The sequence below is a fragment of the Toxorhynchites rutilus genome, chromosome 2, assembly GCF_029784135.1.
Source record: "Toxorhynchites rutilus septentrionalis strain SRP chromosome 2, ASM2978413v1, whole genome shotgun sequence".
Taxonomy (NCBI): Eukaryota; Metazoa; Arthropoda; class Insecta; order Diptera; family Culicidae; genus Toxorhynchites; species Toxorhynchites rutilus.
The window spans coordinates 181,236,171-181,256,596 of NC_073745.1; the positions used below are offsets into that span (position 1 = coordinate 181,236,171).

A 20,426-nucleotide genomic window follows, 5' to 3' on the forward strand; every position below is an offset into this window, starting at 1 on the left:
ACATGTGTGTCGTGCTGGTCTCAATTATTTTTACTCAAAAAAGCAGTGATGTATAACTTTTTGAGATCATGAAAGATGCACAAGATTCCTTTATTTTTTGTAAACTACTGATAAGTATTTACTAAACAATTTTTTATGATAATGTCTAAAAAAATATTTGCAATGATCCTTCTTTGTGTGATATCTTTCGCATGTATCATAAACATAATTAGCACGGATGACAAATTTTGTTTATACTGAGTGCCGTTATCTGTTAGAGACAGGGCTCAGCAGAGTCATATTCAACTGAGGATAATCAGCGGACTATGAAGAAAGTCGCCTTCGTATTCAATTGGAAATGAGTTATGGCTTCTTCCAGCAGTTTCTCCGTTGAGTTTCTCCACATGACTTAACAGTCAGTCGGGCGTTTAGTTGTTATCTCACTCTACGACTGTACTGTCGCATTTCATTCTTCCCCGGCAAATGGACTTCAATGTATATTGAAGTGACTCTCCCCAAAATTAATTCGTTTCTCTCTCGCATGGATCACGTATGCATGCATCGGTGTTTTATTTCAACGTGGTTCGACATACACTACACTGCCCATGTTATTTTATTTTATTTTATTTGTTTGTTTCAGTCTTCGATGGTATCGTATAGACTATTCTTACCCTATACTATTTGTTTAAGGAGACGTAATCACCAATACGCAATTTTGTTGTTTTTTGCCTACAAGAGTAACCATGCAAATTTCCAATGAAATAATCTGTTCAGTTCAGGATGTTATCGGCAAACGAGGGCCTTGAAGATTTTGCGGGTTAAAACATTTTTTCATTTGAAAAACGCTTGCGTCTATTTATGCGGACAATCAATCGTTTCAATGAAGATTTGTTCACATAGCTAGACGTAATTACCAGGTTGCTCTGTCTGTAGCGTTAGTATTTACATTTCCGATAATAGTCAAACGTCTCCGTCGGTAGTTTCAGTTAAAATCAAAAAGGTTTCGAAAAAATTTAGTGAAATGTCTCGAAAAGATGCTCTGGATTTATTGCGAGTCTATGTACAGTACTTTTTCCCTGAATACTCTGAGATATGATAAGAACAGCAGGTTCGTGTTTTTCCAATTAATTGAATTTGTAAAGGCAATCTGCAATGTTGGAAATTTTAGCAACATGATTTACTGATATCACAATCAATCGCATAAAGATGACGGAGTGGCTTACACCAACGGTATGAGTAAATGCTGAGTATGTGGAATAATTCGATGTCGAATCCGAGGAGTTATACTGCTAAGAACCAATATTATTTTAATATTACTACTGATCTGATTGTTTCACTATCTACTTGAAGATTCAAATGCAGAAATTAAAAAAAAACACAAAGTAATAAGACACTATCGTGACAGGCATGTTTGGACTCTACAAAGAATGTGATTCAAATGTAGATTTAGCTTGTAGTACATAATACTGACAATTGTTGATTTTCGAACGATGTAGGAAAGTTGTATGGAACTACGTCTGTTATGCGGACAAACATTGATTTTTCGGAAAGGTTTTTTCAAAATTTCTCAAATGTTTTCGAACAAAAAATGTTTGTTTGCATGTTAAGCAAACTTATTACATTGCGTAGAACGCAGAACGGCGAAAAAGTCGATTTTGTTCATTTTGTCGTTAAGACGTATTTGTTAAAGCCTCAAATCTCCTCAAATCTTGATTTTCAAATGGTTCCTCGGTCAACAATTAATTGTACGGGTATAAATAAACAGCATGCCATCATTGCGATTCCTGAAATATAGAATAGTTAGTACAAGTTGCGTTCTTTATTTTATTTTCCATTTATGATTTGTGAACTTTGTTCTAGAGCAACAGTAAATCATTGTGCATGAGGTATTCGGTTATATTGTTTATGGACTACACTTCATATATTGTATTTATGTTTGTGTTTGTATGCCTTGCAATATTGTTGGTTATAGTTCTTCTTTAATGCTTCTTGTTCTTTAATCTTTTTTGGTAAACGTTGTAAAAATTAAGTATTGCATCTGTAAAAATTTAACATTGCATCTGTTATTTTTGTTGGCACACTCATCCCCAGATCATTTAATTCTAATGTTTAACCCAAATGACAATCATCTCAATCATCTAAAAAAAATAGGTTCAATATTGAAATAACAACCTGTTTATTGGTAAGGCGAATTCCGCAACTATAATGCTCTTCGAAAGAAGCACGGATACTCGGTGTTGTAAATAGAGCATATAAGTTTCCTATTTGTCGTATTCGTATAATTAGTTCAATAGTATTTAGATTGTAATATTCACGTGAACTTACGTTTATTCTCTTTCTTGTACTCTGAATTCTTCCTTACAAATTCAACAATAAATCCTATATTACCGTAATCTTACATTTTGACGTATGACGTTTCGAGATCACATCTCTAACATCACCTCTAAGGCGTCTAAAACTTTTGGTTTTATTTTTCGGGCAACAAAACATTTCGAAGATGTACTCTGATGAAGGTTCTGTATTGCGCATTGGTTCATTCGGTCCTCGAATGTGTCTGTATAGTATGGTCTCCGTACTACAATAATAGTATCCTGCGAAATGAGTCGATTCAATGGAAATTCGTTCGTTTTGCCTTTCGAAAATTGCCGTGAAATGACCCATTGAATCTTCCTAGGTATGAAGATCGTTGCCGGCTAATTGATTTACAATTATTAGCTTCAAGAAGAGAGGTAACCAAGGCATTATTTACTGCCTACCTTATTTCTTCAAATATAGACTGCTCTGAACTCCTTCGGTTGATAAATTTAAATATTCATCATCGTGTATTACGCTCACACCGCTTTTTACACATTCACCTGCACGAACCAATTACGGTTATAACGAACCTGTAACAAGTATGTGTCGTGTGTTTAATCGTTGTAGTTCATGTTTCGACTTCCATCTGTCTCGTGCGTCCCTTAAAAAGCTCTATTCTGTGACACTTGTGTAATAATTAGATGTAGATCGTAGTAGAGATAGTGCAGTTGTAGTAATAGCAGTAGATTTGTGTTGATTAGGGCAAACGTTAGGCCTGTTGACATTTTTAAAAATAAATAAATGAAAAAAAAGCGCCAGAAAGAAGGATTTTGAGTACGAGACTTTCCTTAAAATTGCATTTATAATCAGCATACGAGTACATTACGAAAATCGAAAATCCAAAATGTGTACACTTGATGAAAAAACATTGCCAACGGCTTGATTTATAAAAAAATGTAGTTTTATTTAAGCTATGCTACCAACGTCAGTTTGTTGGGAAAACAGAGAATTTTAAGTGAGATACACATACAACGTCACCGTCACCGTTCTGTTAACTATTCTCTTGGACTTATCGTGCTGACGTCGTAATTGTCGTTGATGGTGTATATGAGTGCGTCGATAATATTTCCCATGGGAAATAGAAACAGTTGGGAATCGACCATTCGACCATGTCCCGTATGGTAAAATCGTTCATGGAGACCCAGTCGACCCAGCGGCGGGCTGGCAGCGGAGGAAAGGCGTGGACGACCGATTCCGTGAAGCAAGGAAGGTGAGGCATTACATCAAGCGCAATCCGAACCTTTCGATTCGGGACGTGGCCAAAAAGGTCAATCCTTCCGTCTGCTTCGTCCAGCAGACAATTCAGCAAGTCGTGCATAACGGCCGGCGATAAAATATGAATTAAGAAAGGCAAGCTCCAGAAAGTTCTTCAAAACGACCAGGATTTGAAGAAATAGTGAATGAAAGTATGTGAGAAAGATGGCGCAAGTGTTACGCAGGATTTGATGGGTAGCGTTAAGACCAAGGTGCGAGCATTTAGCCTAAGAGAAGAGGTTGAATATGTTTTTATTTATTCCCTGAGAGTTTCAAAAATATCCAGCTTAAAATTAATTTTTGGTGATAATTTTTGTCTGTTGCATTTTTCCAAGTACGGTTTTTTGGAAGTATTCGGTATTCTGTATCGATTCATAATATAAAAAATAATGTATTTAATGTAGTGAATATAGCTTGTTTAATTGGCGATCTAACGCAAAACGTGAACGATCGGTGAGACATCTGGATTTTGTTTTTGAACTAAGAAAATGATGATAAGGTAACCTGAAACTCAAAAACAAATCACGTATATTTTACTTCCGGTTTTCGAAGGTAGTTCTCACATGTAGGAAACACGTATTTTTCAACTTGTTTTTGATTGTACTCTCGAATTTACTTTTTTGATTCAACCATTGTCAACATTTATACAATTTTCACTACTAAAAGAGGTCAGAAAATAACATGTTATATATAAAATTGCGCAGAATTAAATTTCTTATAAACTAATCGCAATCAAATAATATTTTATATTTATAACATTGTGATTTATGGAAATAACTACGAGCCTTCCATTAACTCACATTGCAAAATTTAAAACCATCATCACTTTCACCGCAGCGCCGACTAGGTGTAGATTTGTACGTTAGATCACCAATTGTTGAATCAAATTCTTTTCTCTCAATAGTTCCTCCATGTATTTGGCACAATCATGATTTTAGTATCTAAATTTTTCAATAGCTTATACGTTACTATAGAAACTTTCTATGCGTACTTATTGTCGTACTTATTGCGCGTTTGCAACACATGATAGATTGGCGTTAGTAGTCCAATTGTAAACAAACACTTTGATTAAAGTTCAGTTTAGTTGAAATTTCACCTTTTTCCATACAATGTAACTGTTACTCCATTTATACAATAAGCCTTTATTTATAATTAAAACTACAAGATACCGTTTGTTATCAGTAACTAGTTATATAGGAATCCTCTTAGCCTTTCTCGACGAATTATAGCTAGTTAAAAACTGAAAAATATACTTTGGTAAATACATCAATACTGTTTGGGAAAACTTGAACTTGTGAGTTTTGATATGGATCTATACTGCTATAGGGTTTTGCATACGGCCGTTGAAAACAGATACTTTATTCCGTCTATCAAACATAACAAAATAGAAAGGCCTATCCACGGTGAGCTTTACGCGTTGTGGGGCGCAAGAATTTTGAAACCACAAACCTGAAATGTTAGTAAGATTGAATAATTAGTACAAGGCACATTAGAATAGAGATGGGCAAACGGTTTATTTCGGTGAGCGGCCCAGAGTCTCGATGGCTCTTTTAAAGAAGCGATTTATGCGGATATGTAAGAAAGGAAGACGCAAAAAAAGTTTATGGGTCTGGGCCTAGGGGCACGGACGGGTTCTTGACATAGGACTGTGGTTGTGTGTAGTAATTGCATTTGAATTGAGTTTTTTCTTTGTTCTAAATCTGTAATTTTTTCCCTTTTGATGCATCAAATGGAAGCCCTGAAAAAAATCGTTTCCTGTATGAACTTGTTTCCAAAAATTCCATTAAAACCATTACTATCTTTTTTTCTGTTTATTCAATTATGCAGAAGACAAGAAGTGATCATTTATCATTTTTAAACACAAGTTTAAATAGTTGAGATCTACATAAATATAAGCAGTGAAATAAATCTATGATGTCAGAAATATATTATAGATAAAAATAGCATTATCTCCTTCGTTGCCACGACGTCCGGAATATTGTTTGTAGGGGGTTGTAATATCTTCATAGCCAGGGGTTGTAATATCTTCATAGACAGGTGATGTATATCGAGTATTCTATGCCCATGAGTGCTCTCTTGGGAAGTTCGTGTAGCTAGTGTAGTGAACTGATATCATTAGGTGCTGAATTCTGCTTATGTATAGGAAAGGGAAAAGGGAATGGGCAAGTGCATTCGAGGAAGTGAAGCGAGCTTCTAAGGAAGACATATATGGAGAACTGATATGATATGCGTGATATACGAGAGTACACCATTTGGAACTTCTAAACCAGCCTATAATTTATGAATGCCTGTTTGTCTGAAAAATGGAGAATCACTCGTGATCAGGGTTACCATATTTACAGAATAATTTGTATTTATACAGATTTTTCAGACTTTTCGGAACCAAGAATCTGTAGATACAGATTACATATTTTTTTGGTTTTCATACAGATTTACAGATTTTTCAAAATCCATTACAGGTCGGACTCGATTATCCGAAGAATCGATTATCCGGAATTTTAGACTCGATTATCCAGAGTATTGTATTTTTGATTTTCGGAAATTTTGAATAATTTGTATGATAATTCCATATTGAATAGTTAATATGAGCATCAAATGCAGAATGCAGTTAATTATGAAAAATGCAAATCCAAAATGGCGGCCACTACAAAATGGCGGATTACATATTTTCTCAGAACCCCATCAATATGGGTATCAAATGAAAGAACTTGACTAATAGAATACAGTTATTTATGAAAAATGCAAATCCAAAATAGCCGCCACCACAAGATAGCGCCATATATATATTTTTCATAATCCCATCAATATGGGTATCAAATACTGTAGAATACAGTTATTTATGAAAAATGTAAATCCAAGATGGCGGCCATTACAAAATGGCGGATTACATATTTTTTCAGAACCCCATCAATATGGGTATCAAATGAATGTGCTCGACTGGTAGAACACAGCAGATCATGAAAAGTCCAAATCCAAGATGTCCACAGTTCCCAAATGAACAATTACTTTTTAATGGTTCCATTCGGCTTGCCCTGTTTGTATGAATGTTTTAGTGTTTGTAGGGCTGTCCCACATTAATAGAGAATTGACCCCGTTCCTGTTGACTGATTGATCTGAAATTTGGAACAAACCTTTAATTCTACTGTCATTATAAAACTGCGTATTCCATGATCTTGAAAAATTAAATCTGGCCACCGCTGAAAAATGGCTGAATGGCGTGACTTGGATAATACACTACACTATGAACAACATAAATTCGAAAAGGTCGCCACCACAAAATGGTCGACTATGTAAGTACCCTCAATATTGGTATAAAATTAAATGATTTGACTAATAGAATACAGTACATCGTCAAAATATTCCGAAGAAAGTTAGGTAAGAAATAAAAATGAAAACAAAATATTTTTTTTGAATGGTTTTAATGTAGAGAAGTCTACTGATGATACAGATAATTTACTAAAAACAAGAAAATAAAGTAATTAAAAGATTTTTTAGGTTGAACGGTTTAATGTACCAAAAGATAGAAAATACTAACTGCTACGTCTCTAATTACGTAGCAGTTAGTATTTATCTCATCCGTTCCTTCATTAATTTAGGGCAATGGTGAGACTAAAATAAAATCGTGGGGTATATGATGAAACAACTAACTGTGGATAATGAAAATCTATCGTTTAATTCTTACCTTATTTTCTTCGCAATATTTTCATGGTGTACTGTAATCTATTAGTCAAATCATTTCATTTGATATCGATATTGAGGGATTGCAAAAAATACATAGTCGACCATTTAGAAGCGGCGACCTTTTCGAATTTATGTTGTTTATTATGTTTTGTGTTCTCCAAGTCAAGTCATTCACCCATTTTTCAGCGATGGCCAAATTGTCGCCATTTTGGATTTTCAAGATCATGGAATACGTAGTTTTATAATGACAGCAAAGATAAAGGTGTGTTCCAAATTTCAGATCAATCGGTCAACAGGAAGGGAGTCAAATTTCTATTAATGTCAGACAACGCTACATTCAAATAAAGTTACAAACATACACACAGGTTAAGCTAAGTAAACCCATTTAATAATAATAATAAAAATAACTGTTGCAAAAATTGTGGCGTAAATTTTGCTCGAAAAAAATCAGCCAATAGTAACACCTGTATTCAAAAATACTAATTATTATTTTTGTGCACTAGTTAGCATGAGCCCTTAATACACCCATACCTCGCTATACGGCCGCTCGTTATACGGCATTTCGCCGAACAATGTTGGAACCGATCTAACAGAATTTGTATGCATTTATATAAGAATAATTGATTCGTTACACAGCTTTTTTCTTTTTTTTTTATAGAGGTGAGGAACGATCTACCAGCCTTATCTGGGAAGGGTTAACCCAGACGTCTAGTGGATCGCACCCACAAAAACCAAGCCCTCTAATCGTTGCCTTATTCCCCCTGGGACCACATCTAGGCGACTACTTCAGGGGGTGGCTGTGCTCATGCACTCTTCGAGTTTTCAACGCTGACTAGCTTTGTCCTTCCCTTTTTCTCAATATTTTTTCCTCTCTATCTGCTTTTCAGTTCGCTGCGCTTACGTCCTCTTCGCTGGCATCCACTTACCCGTCGAGACGTGTACCGATTAGGAATTGCCCTCCAACTTGACGCGCAACCCGTCAGAGTCACCCTCGCGGGGTTTTCCACCTGTCGAGACGTGCACCGATTAGGAAGCGCCGGTGTTCCTCCATCCAGGCCACGATCAGGCGTTGTCAGGCAGGCCTTTTGCTGTTCTCCGCGGCAGTATCCGTTTACCTGTCGAGACGTGCACCGATTAGGAAGCGCCCTCCAACTTGACGCACGTCCCGTCACAGTCACCCTCGCAGGATTTCTCTTCCCAGCGGAGAGCCGATTAGGTGGTGCCCTCCAACATAACGCGCACCCCGTCACAGCTACTCTCGTGAGGTACCATCTCTTGCAACAGCCGTCGTCGTTGTTCACCTTTCACCGTCGGGCGTTGTCAGCACTTTGGTCAGCCCTCCACCTTCGCTGCAGCTCCGACATGATTTGTGTGATTGCACTGCTCACGGCATTCCAGATCATCTCGTCGCGACACATCTCCTCCACAATATTCCCGACATGAAGTGCAGGCGGCCCCTCGCGCCTTTCGGTGAACCTGGGACAAACAAAAACGACGTGCTCCGGTGTTTCCTCCATATCTCCACACTCCGGACAGAGGAGTGAAACTGCGTGCCCGAACCGGTGTAGATATTGCCTGAAACAGCCATGTCCAGACAGAAACTGCGTTAACTTCACCGTGTTTCCGGTTCAACCAGGTCGAAAGTACCGGTATCAGCCTGTACGTCCATCTACCATTTTCTGCCGTATCCCATTCATACTGCCATTTGTCCAACGACTCCGCTCTCATCAATTTCCGGATACCTCTGCTTTCCCGTCACTTGTAGCACTCGCTAGCTTTTTCTTAGCGACCAAGGAACGTATATAGGCCGTAAAGCGGGGTATGGGTGTATTACAATAATGAAGAAAATCTCACCTCCAGCTGCTGCCGCTTCTGTTCCTTCTTCGTTCACTTCGATGAACGCTTTATGTACGAATTTGGATACGTTGAGAGGGTCCTTTTGCACCAGCAATTCACTGAAGTCGGCGGAATCGGAAAATATTCCCGCCATACCGAGCTGTTTATGAAAGATTTGATTAAATACCGTTTCAATATGAATATGCCCGATAAGTTCCTACTTTCTCGACTATCTCCTTGAGATCCATATTGAATTCGATTCTAAATTTTGGCAGAGAAAGCTCTACCTCTTTAGTATGCATCTTCTTCAGAATATCTGAAATACTGAGTTTACTAAGGGTGCTCATACACTGTTTGACCGAAGCCAAATATTTGACTCTTTTTGACAGATAAAATTTGGTCAACGTGTACAGATCAAATATATTCTACACAAAACACGGCAAGCAAATATTCAATTATTGGATGCCTAAAATATTTTTTCAGTCTGCTCTTCGAACCTGTCGGTACATGGTTAGGTTACCTTGAATATTTCAGTTGATTTTTTCCATGTTCGGTGTTTGATATTGTTTACTACTGTTGAAAATTGAAGAGTGGCAAACAAAATAGTGTTTGTACAAATATCAAATCAAACCTTATCTGTCAAAAAATAACAAATATTTGACCTCCTGGCAAACAGTGTACGGCCACCTTAAGTTTTTTTTTCAATTTTGCATAATCCATCTCTTTTATGCGGCAACAATATAAGCATGCTTATATCGCTATCAAAGTAGGTGAGTTGCAGAGCGGTCGATTTTAGTTTATCCAAAATACCATATTGAAAATGTTTTTTGGTGTTCATCGTTGGAACATCTGTAGATTCATTCGGTCTGATCCAAAAAGGCATTGGTCTAGTATTTTGTGGATCGAACTGATGCGTCCATGTATTCTTAAAATGGATAGCATTAATCAACACCATTCGTATCTTGTCGTTAAGACTGTCTGGAGAAATCAAATCCTTAATCTTTTCATTCGTCTTTTGTTCTACCCACTGGTTCATTGTTTTGGCAGTTTCTACTTTCTTTTCAAAGTCAACGGTGTCAATTTCGGAACGAAAATTTTTTGTGGCAATTTCTCCAAAGCTTGGTGCTACTTGGTATCGCTCCATGACGTACATTTTTGGTCTCGTTAGAAACTATTTGCTGTGAAACAATTGAAGAAAATAACATTCCCATTAAAGATTTATGCTGTGATTGAGTGGAGTTCAAGGAGATGGTGAGGGATGGCGCCAATTGCAGCATTCGTAGACATTGATGAGTCATAGAGAAGAAAAACGTATACAGTAATCGTTCGCTAACTGGTCCTGGTTTAACTGGGCGAACGTTAACTGGTCTTTGGACCAGTTGAAAAGCAGAATTTCGTAAACAATCGACGCCATATTCAAATGGAAGATTTGCTGTGAGGGGCATTCGAATGTAATTTTAAATGTTATGAAAATAGACATTATTTTCGAACGACAAAAACATTGATTAAACTACAGAAAAATAATTTTGTCAAATCATATGTCATACCTGTTGTCGCACTCAATGCGAAACTTCCATTGGAATCCTTTTGTTTATCCAATTACAGGAGCAATGCGAATCAAACAATTCATTGAAGTTTCCCTCGATTTTATTTGACGTTTAACATGCCGGACCAGTTAAAACGCGAATGTCGATAAGTGGTCTTCCCTTTTCGCCCAGTTAGTGAATGTTTACTGTATTTCGGTACTCACTTTGTATAGCTTCAATGCAAAACCATTTATGCTACGAATGAATTTTGTATCTACAGCTTCAGTCATTGTTGGTAAAATACAGCCCACTGGAAGTAACAATTTTGCAATTAAATTCACTGAACCGATTGATCGAAACGTTTTCTTGATATTAACCAGCTCAAATGAATCAGCTTTCATTTAAGATTGCGGTATATTTCTGGCGATACTTTTCACGGCATGATTCTGCGCGGCGTGTGATATGAGATGACAAATGTCACGTACGTCACGCGATTCACCCAGGCGAATGCCGGAAGATATTCCGCTTGAATAAACACAAAACATATCCAGAAGATGATTTTCGACGGATCGGATCAAAAGTTCACGATGAAATTTCTTATTGAATGAGTTGCATAAAGGTATGCTACAAGTCCTAGAAAATATGGAGGAAGGATTTTCGATTCGGGAGATCGCACAACCCTTCGGATTACTAAACAATACATTGGAAGATCAGATTAAGGAACGCAACTCATTCACAAAAAAAGATGCAGCAGAATTCTTTTCAACGAAATGGAAAGAATTATCGTGGAGTGTAAATGTTAAGAAAAGTCGTCGAAAATCTCAGGAAGCAAATCCCTTTATCTAATTTGGTTTATGATTGTAATAGAATAACAATGAAATAATAAGCTTTACAAAAATCAATAACTAATTTCTCTCAACGAAATGCTACTCACAAAATGTGTCCGGAATTTGAGGCAAAAGTGTCCGGAATTCAAATCATGATCAAAAAAGTGTCCGAATTTAAAATTACTGTACAATGAAGAAATTTATAAATTTTAAATAAATATAACATGATTTTGTGGATTTCTGGGATACTTACATGGATGTCTTTCAATTCTGTTGGAATGGAACTGTTTCATGCTTTTCTATATGCTTTTCAATATTTTTCAGTAGTTGATGTTATCATCGTGAGCGCTTAAGTGTCCGGATTTCGATGCATCACGGTACAGTATGTATCAAGATACTCAATTTGTAGCAGTGTGGATTTCTTGTGGCCCAGATGAAAGCACATTCTGCGCTGGAAAAGAGATGAAATTTCTGTGAAGCTTTGCGCATAGGAGCGTTATGTGGATATTTGGAGAACTCCGGCAACCGACTTTAATACTCTCGGTTCTTGAAGCGGGCGGCAATGAATGACCAAAAACTAAACCGCCGAGAGGAAGTTAAGTGCAAGTTGAATAACTCTTTTTTTTTCTTTCCGTTTATTTTTACAGGCTCAGTTGCATAAGTTTAAAGGAGACTAAATCTTAACTATTTTTCTACTAGCATATATTAACATGTTTCCTTAATTCTATGGTTAATAAAATAGGAAACCGATTACTCGCGGTCGACTCGAGTTTAGAAGGATGACACATTTTCATTAGGGAAAGGATGGGATGTAAGGAGATGTGTGTACACACTCACACTCACATTCACATTCACATTCTCATTCACACTGACACTTCACCCTCAATTCTTAAAACTATCCTTACATCTAATATGTATTTACAATTTAACTTATTCTAATGTTAGTAGGAAGGGAACCGATAGCTTTAAGGAAAACATGAATTTGGGACATGTAATCAAAGTCTAACTGAGCCAACACATCTGTCACCGGCACATTGGGCTGCTTTCCTCGAGCCCGAAGGGAGTTTTCTAAATTCGATCTGGCGACAAGATACAACTCGCACGACCAAACAACGTGTTCGATGTCGTGGTAACCATGGCCACAAACGCAGAGATTGCTGTCGGCAAGATCTCTCTATAGAGTGGAACTCGAGCCATCAACAAGAAAATTGAAGCCTGGCGAGGTGCATCCGATTTATAAAATCACCCACCTTTTAAATCGAGTAGTGATGTTTGAAGAGCCACACAAATGGACTGTCCCCGTGCAGTGTCACAACTGCCAAGAGTACGGGCATACCAAAGGTTATTGCAACCTTCCAACAGTCTGCGTAGTTTGCAGTGGTATTCGCGAGACAAAAAAAAAATGCCCAGTCCCAAGAACAGCAAAAGAGGAAAAAAGATGCTGCAACTGTGGTGGAAACCATACGGCAAACTATAGGGGGTGCCCTGTATACACAACCTTGAAGAAAAAACCGAAAGAATCTCGACAAAAAGCTGCAACTAGCAGGCCAGTAAACGATCAGCCAATTCTGCAACCAGTGGTAAAATCAGTCACACTCCCGAAACCCCAACCTCCTGGTTTCACGCCTTCACCTAGCACATCGTATAGGGACCAATAATTCCTCCCGCGGACCAACTACAAGTATTTATGGGTTCAATTATGCAACTCATGACATCAATGCAAACAATGATGCAAGAAATGTTGCGCAGCCAGCCTCATCCAAAAACTGCAATGCTCAAAATAATTTTTTTGAAAATCTGCTATTGGAATGCAAACGGGATTCATAACCATTTGAATGAAATTAAACTATTCGTGGACCAACACGACATCGACGTTTTTCTCATCAACGAAACTCATCTGACGGATCACTACAACATCAGAGTCACGGGTTATTGTACAAATCACCCGCACGGGTCAGCAAGAGGAGGGGCTGCGGTCCTCATTAAACGAGATATTCCACACTATTTATGGCACCTTCACAGTACTCTAAATATCCAAGCAGCGGCTGTGTGCATAGAGAGTAAATCAGAGAAATTAGTACTAACAGCATTCTACTCATCGCCGAACCACCACCCTTCGGAGGAGGAACTGAAAGACTTCTTCTCACTTCAAGGGCACCGATTTATTGTCGCTGGCGACTGGGGATCAAGGCTGATTACCACTCGTGGTCGCGATTTATACAACGTCATCACTGACTCTGGCTATGTCATTGCATCATGCGGCGAACCAACACACTGGCCAGAGGATCTTGCACGACTTCCGGACCTGCTAGACTTCGCTGTCACAAAAACATTAATAGTAAACGAATTCGATCTGAGCTTCTTCTGGACTTATCATCTGATCACTCACCAATGCTTCTGGACTAACGAACTTTACGAACTTGACAACATATAAGACATACATCTCCTCTAACATGCTTGATTTACCTCTGGATAATGAACATCATATCGAGGCCACAGTTAACCAGCTCAGTGAACTCATGAAAATTGCTGCGAGGATAGCTACCTCACCTATGAAGATCCTGAAATACAGAAAAATTGTTTCTGCCTCAAACATAAAAGCAGCAGTTGCAGAAAAACGACGCCTAAGACGTATCTGGCAAAACAAACGATCGCCAGAATCTAAAAACCAACTCAATATGGCACAACGTAAACTAAGAAAGCTATTACTAGACGAGAAAGATGAAAAATTCCATCATTACCTCACTGAATTGTCGCCAAATCAAGATACTAACTACTCGCTACGGAAGGCAACTAAGGATCTAAAACGGCCTCAGTTATAGATCCCGCCGTTCAGAATGTCCTCTGGGAAATGGGCCAGAAGTGATGATGAAAAAGCAGCTACTTTTGCAAACCATATTCATCAAGTTTTCACCCCGAATCAATCGGGGTAACAATGAAATAATAAGCTTTACAAAAATCAATAACTAATTTCTCTCAACGAAATGCTACTCACAAAATGTGTCCGGAATTTGAGGCAAAAGTGTCCGGAATTCAAATCATGATCAAAAAAGTGTCCGAATTTAAAATTACTGTACAATGAAGAAATTTATAAATTTTAAATAAATATAACATGATTTTGTGGATTTCTGGGATACTTACATGGATGTCTTTCAATTCTGTTGGAATGGAACTGTTTCATGCTTTTCTATATGCTTTTCAATATTTTTCAGTAGTTGATGTTATCATCGTGAGCGCTTAAGTGTCCGGATTTCGATGCATCACGGTACAGTATGTATCAAGATACTCAATTTGTAGCAGTGTGGATTTCTTGTGGCCCAGATGAAAGCACATTCTGCGCTGGAAAAGAGATGAAATTTCTGTGAAGCTTTGCGCATAGGAGCGTTATGTGGATATTTGGAGAACTCCGGCAACCGACTTTAATACTCTCGGTTCTTGAAGCGGGCGGCAATGAATGACCAAAAACTAAACCGCCGAGAGGAAGTTAAGTGCAAGTTGAATAACTCTTTTTTTTTCTTTCCGTTTATTTTTACAGGCTCAGTTGCATAAGTTTAAAGGAGACTAAATCTTAACTATTTTTCTACTAGCATATATTAACATGTTTCCTTAATTCTATGGTTAATAAAATAGGAAACCGATTACTCGCGGTCGACTCGAGTTTAGAAGGATGACACATTTTCATTAGGGAAAGGATGGGATGTAAGGAGATGTGTGTACACACTCACACTCACATTCACATTCACATTCTCATTCACACTGACACTTCACCCTCAATTCTTAAAACTATCCTTACATCTAATATGTATTTACAATTTAACTTATTCTAATGTTAGTAGGAAGGGAACCGATAGCTTTAAGGAAAACATGTATTTGGGACATGTAATCAAAGTCTAACTGAGCCAACACATCTGTCACCGGCACATTGGGCTGCTTTCCTCGAGCCCGAAGGGAGTTTTCTAAATTCGATCTGGCGACAAGATACAACTCGCACGACCAAACAACGTGTTCGATGTCGTGGTAACCATGGCCACAAACGCAGAGATTGCTGTCGGCAAGATCTCTCTATAGAGTGGAACTCGAGCCATCAACAAGAAAATTGAAGCCTGGCGAGGTGCATCCGATTTATAAAATCACCCACCTTTTAAATCGAGTAGTGATGTTTGAAGAGCCACACAAATGGACTGTCCCCGTGCAGTGTCACAACTGCCAAGAGTACGGGCATACCAAAGGTTATTGCAACCTTCCAACAGTCTGCGTAGTTTGCAGTGGTATTCGCGAGACAAAAAAAAATGCCCAGTCCCAAGAACAGCAAAAGAGGAAAAAAGATGCTGCAACTGTAGTGGAAACCATACGGCAAACTATAGGGGGTGCCCTGTATACACAACCTTGAAGAAAAAACCGAAAGAATCTCGACAAAAAGCTGCAACTAGCAGGCCAGTAAACGATCAGCCAATTCTGCAACCAGTGGTAAAATCAGTCACACTCCCGAAACCCCAACCTCCTGGTTTCACGCCTTCACCTAGCACATCGTATAGGGACCAATAATTCCTCCCGCGGACCAACTACAAGTATTTATGGGTTCAATTATGCAACTCATGACATCAATGCAAACAATGATGCAAGAAATGTTGCGCAGCCAGCCTCATCCAAAAACTGCAATGCTCAAAATATTTTTTTTGAAAATCTGCTATTGGAATGCAAACGGGATTCATAACCATTTGAATGAAATTAAACTATTCGTGGACCAACACGACATCGACGTTTTTCTCATCAACGAAACTCATCTGACGGATCACTACAACATCAGAGTCACGGGTTATTGTACAAATCACCCGCACGGGTCAGCAAGAGGAGGGGCTGCGGTCCTCATTAAACGAGATATTCCACACTATTTATGGCACCTTCACAGTACTCTAAATATCCAAGCAGCGGCTGTGTGCATAGAGAGTAAATCAGAGAAATTAGTACTAACAGCATTCTACTCATCGCCGAACCACCACCCTTCGGAGGAGGAACTGAAAGACTTCTTCTCACTTCAAGGGCACCGATTTATTGTCGCTGGCGACTGGGGATCAAGGCTGATTACCACTCGTGGTCGCGATTTATACAACGTCATCACTGACTCTGGCTATGTCATTGCATCATGCGGCGAACCAACACACTGGCCAGAGGATCTTGCACGACTTCCGGACCTGCTAGACTTCGCTGTCACAAAAACATTAATAGTAAACGAATTCGATCTGAGCTTCTTCTGGACTTATCATCTGATCACTCACCAATGCTTCTGGACTAACGAACTTTACGAACTTGACAACATATAAGACATACATCTCCTCTAACATGCTTGATTTACCTCTGGATAATGAACATCATATCGAGGCCACAGTTAACCAGCTCAGTGAACTCATGAAAATTGCTGCGAGGATAGCTACCTCACCTATGAAGATCCTGAAATACAGAAAAATTGTTTCTGCCTCAAACATAAAAGCAGCAGTTGCAGAAAAACGACGCCTAAGACGTATCTGGCAAAACAAACGATCGCCAGAATCTAAAAACCAACTCAATATGGCACAACGTAAACTAAGAAAGCTATTACTAGACGAGAAAGATGAAAAATTCCATCATTACCTCACTGAATTGTCGCCAAATCAAGATACTAACTACTCGCTACGGAAGGCAACTAAGGATCTAAAACGGCCTCAGTTATAGATCCCGCCGTTCAGAATATCCTCTGGGAAATGGGCCAGAAGTGATGATGAAAAAGCAGCTACTTTTGCAAACCATATTCATCAAGTTTTCACCCCGAATCAATCGGCACCTAATGAAGAAACGATCGAATTTTATGGTGCAACAAATCAAAACAAAATGAAAATCAAACACCGACTGGTGAGACACGTTATCAAAAATCACATCATTGTGAAAAAGTCACCCGGCATTGACCACATCAACAGACAGATGATCAAGGAACTGCCAGATCTGGCAATAAAACATCTCACGAGAATTTTCAACGCGATGACCTATAGAGGATATTTCCCACAAGCATGGAAAATTTCTACCATTATTATGATTCCTAGGCCAGGGAAAGACGCCCAGAAAGTGGAATCTTATAGACCTATCAGCATCCTTCCAATCTTCTCAAAAGTGTTCGAAAAAATTATCCTAATAAAATCAACGCCCGAGATTGAAAGATTGATCCCGAAACATCAATTCGGATTCCGAGCAAAACATGGCACTATTGAACAAGTGCACCGATTGGTAGAAGAAATTCGTAAAGTATACGAAGGCCGCGGATATTTCTCAGCGCTTTTTCTTGATGTAGCTTCAAAGTCTGGCACGAAGGACTGCTCTATAAAATTAAAAATATGCTACCTTAATTGTATGACATTATGCGTTCTTATCTACTGGGAAGAAAGTTTCATGTTCGGTATAACCAGGCTCTATCACCAGAGCGAGAAATTTATGCTGGTGTTCCACAGGGCAGTGTCCTTGGACCGATTCTCTATCTCATCTATACAGCTGATCTCCCGATCGCGCAGAACTTAATGACTACAACATTCGCAGATGACACCGCAATCCTCAGCAGTCACAAAAATAGAACGATTGCTTCACGGGATCTCCAGGAACATATTAGGCTGTCAAAAAAGTCCTGCGGTATTTCCGCGAGGTGTCGTTGTAAGCGCGTAGTTCTAGTTATATTCATTGTATCAAGTCATACTATAGCTTGTTGGAAAGGTATTTTTGCGCGCTATAATATAGTCCTTGACAGTGTTTTGTTTGGTTAAGTCGTTCGTGAGTTATAGTGTCGCAAATATGGAGCAAAATAAAGAGAACATCCGACATATTTTACAGTACTACTATGACAAAGGCAAAAATGCAACTCAAGCTGCCAATAAAATTTGTGCAGTTTATGGACCCGATACAGTTTCCATTTCCACCGCACAACGATGGTTTCAACGTTTTCGTTCTGGTGTAGAGGTCGTCGAAGATGCGCCACGCTCCGGAAGGCCTGTCGTCGAAAATTGCGACAAAATCGCTGAATTAGCCGAGAAAGACCGGCATAGTAGCAGCCGTAGCATCGGGTAAGTCATCAAACCGTTATTAACCATTTGAAGAAGCTTGGATTCACAAAGAAGCTCGATGTATGGGTGCCACACACGTTGACAAAAAAAAACATCTTTGACCGTATCGACGCATGTGAATCGCTGCTGAATCGCAACAAAATCGACCCGTTTCTGAAGCGGATGGTGACTGGCAATGAAATGCGGCAATGAAATGTGTCTTCCATCATGACAACGCCAGGCCACACACTTCTTTGATGACGCACCAGAAGCTCCGGGAGCTCGGATGGGAGGTTCTTTTGCATCCGCCGTATAGTCCGGACCTTGCACCAAGTGACTACCACCTGTTTTTGTCCATGGCGAACGAGCTAGGTAGTCAGAAGTTAGCCACAAAAGAGGCCTGTGAAAATTGGCTATCCGAGTTTTTTGCCAATAAGGAAACGAGCTTCTATAACAGGGGTATTATGAAGTTGGCATCTCGTTAATTTTATGAACAAATGAAAATTTAAAAAAAATACTGCAGGACTTTTTTGACAGCCTAATATAACGGTAGCGGAAAAGTGGCTTCAAAAATGGAGAATTAAAGTAAACGAAACAAAATGTATCCATGTTACGTTCACACTTAATCAGAACACATGTCCACAAATCAAGTTCAATGGATCTGCAGTGCCCCAATCGAATGAAATAAAATATCTCGGTGTACACTAAGATCGCCGTCTCACCTGGAAGAAACATATAGAAACAAAGAAAACGCAACTGAAGATGGGAGCAAATCAATTACATTGGCTAATCGGGAGGAAGTCGAAATTAAAACTTGAGTTCAAACTACTTCTATATAAATGCATGCTGAAACCTATTTAGTATTACGGCTGCCAACTATGGCAAACAGCTTCAGCAAGTAACATCGAAATTATCGAGAGAGTACAAAATAAGCTACTAAGACAAATTACTGGCGCCCCTTGGTACATCCGCAATAGTGTCATACGTCGAGACTTAAGGATGGCGACGGTTAAAGAAGAACTTCATAAAGCGAGGAGGAAATATGCGGAAAAGTTAAAGAATCATCCAAACCCATTAGCAAGGCGACTCGGTCAACCTATTGTTTCACGTCTGAAGGAAAAAACCTTTATTATTCAAATTGGTCAAACGTTATTGTTGTGCTCCAGCACACATGTTAAATTTTAACTATAAGATTTGATAACAGATATAATTCATTATTATGGTAAAACCAAATGCATAACCAAATATTGTTATTTCCACATCATAGAAGATTCAATAAATAATTGTATGGAAAAAAAACGAACAGTGATTGGACATTGAATAACTCTTAGCAATCAATCCATTTTGTTAACAGTTTTGGCTAGGTTCCAAACTTAGGGTGAGGCGCAAAATCACTCATAATAAGAACAAGGACGACTGGTGGTGGGTCCAACCAAATAATGAATTTATCATCGATGGAGGAAGCGTTAATGAATCTGTTTTCTCTAGTTTGGGGGAATAATAACACCGGCAAGTGTTTTCATTACATGAAACCAATTTGATATCTACAATAAATCTATCTCATGGATTTTTTGTTTAATTTACCCAGTCGCGAGCCATCATCACCGAACAATACATTCAAGAGCCGTGATGAACGAGTCGGACCCAGAACAATTTTTTTTTGACGTTGTTTTGTGCCAAAACAAGGTTGCATTATGTCGATTAAATTTGAGTCGATGTACCGGAGTACTTTGGAGTACCGCGTAGATCTGATCTCAGTCCAAGGATGTACAGTGTTTACACTAGTGACATTGCGATGATAGATGGAGTCCACTACGTATTCTTCACCGACGATACTGGATTTCTAGTCACAGATGATGATCCGAAAATTGTGACTACCAAGATCCAATACGTCCAAAACGAACTCGCTA

General features: G+C 38.7%; 2 protein-coding genes across 3 annotated transcripts in view; both read right to left on the reverse strand.

Moving 5' to 3' along the window:
- Window positions 1-4,710: 4,710 nt before the first annotated feature.
- Window positions 4,711-9,456, reverse strand: LOC129770910 (neuroserpin-like). Its single transcript, XM_055774103.1, has 3 exons — window positions 9,327-9,456; window positions 9,124-9,265; window positions 4,711-5,037 (listed from the first exon to the last, which is right to left on the reverse strand). The coding sequence occupies exons 1-3, from the start codon at window positions 9,450-9,452 to the stop codon at window positions 4,901-4,903; spliced, it is 405 nt and encodes a 134-aa protein (XP_055630078.1). The 5' UTR covers window positions 9,453-9,456; the 3' UTR covers window positions 4,711-4,900.
- A 5,181-nt stretch (window positions 9,457-14,637) lies between these two features.
- Window positions 14,638-20,426, reverse strand: part of LOC129770906 (serine protease inhibitor 42Dd-like) — a 45,924-nt gene continuing 40,135 nt past the window's right edge. The window contains exon 4 of one of the 2 annotated variants that reach the window (XM_055774091.1): window positions 14,638-14,792. In XM_055774091.1, coding sequence (XP_055630066.1) covers window positions 14,719-14,792 — 74 coding nt within the window. In that variant the 3' untranslated portion in view covers window positions 14,638-14,718. Of the gene's footprint in view, window positions 14,798-20,426 lie in introns of both variants that reach the window. The other variant, XM_055774092.1, reaches the window with a different exon arrangement.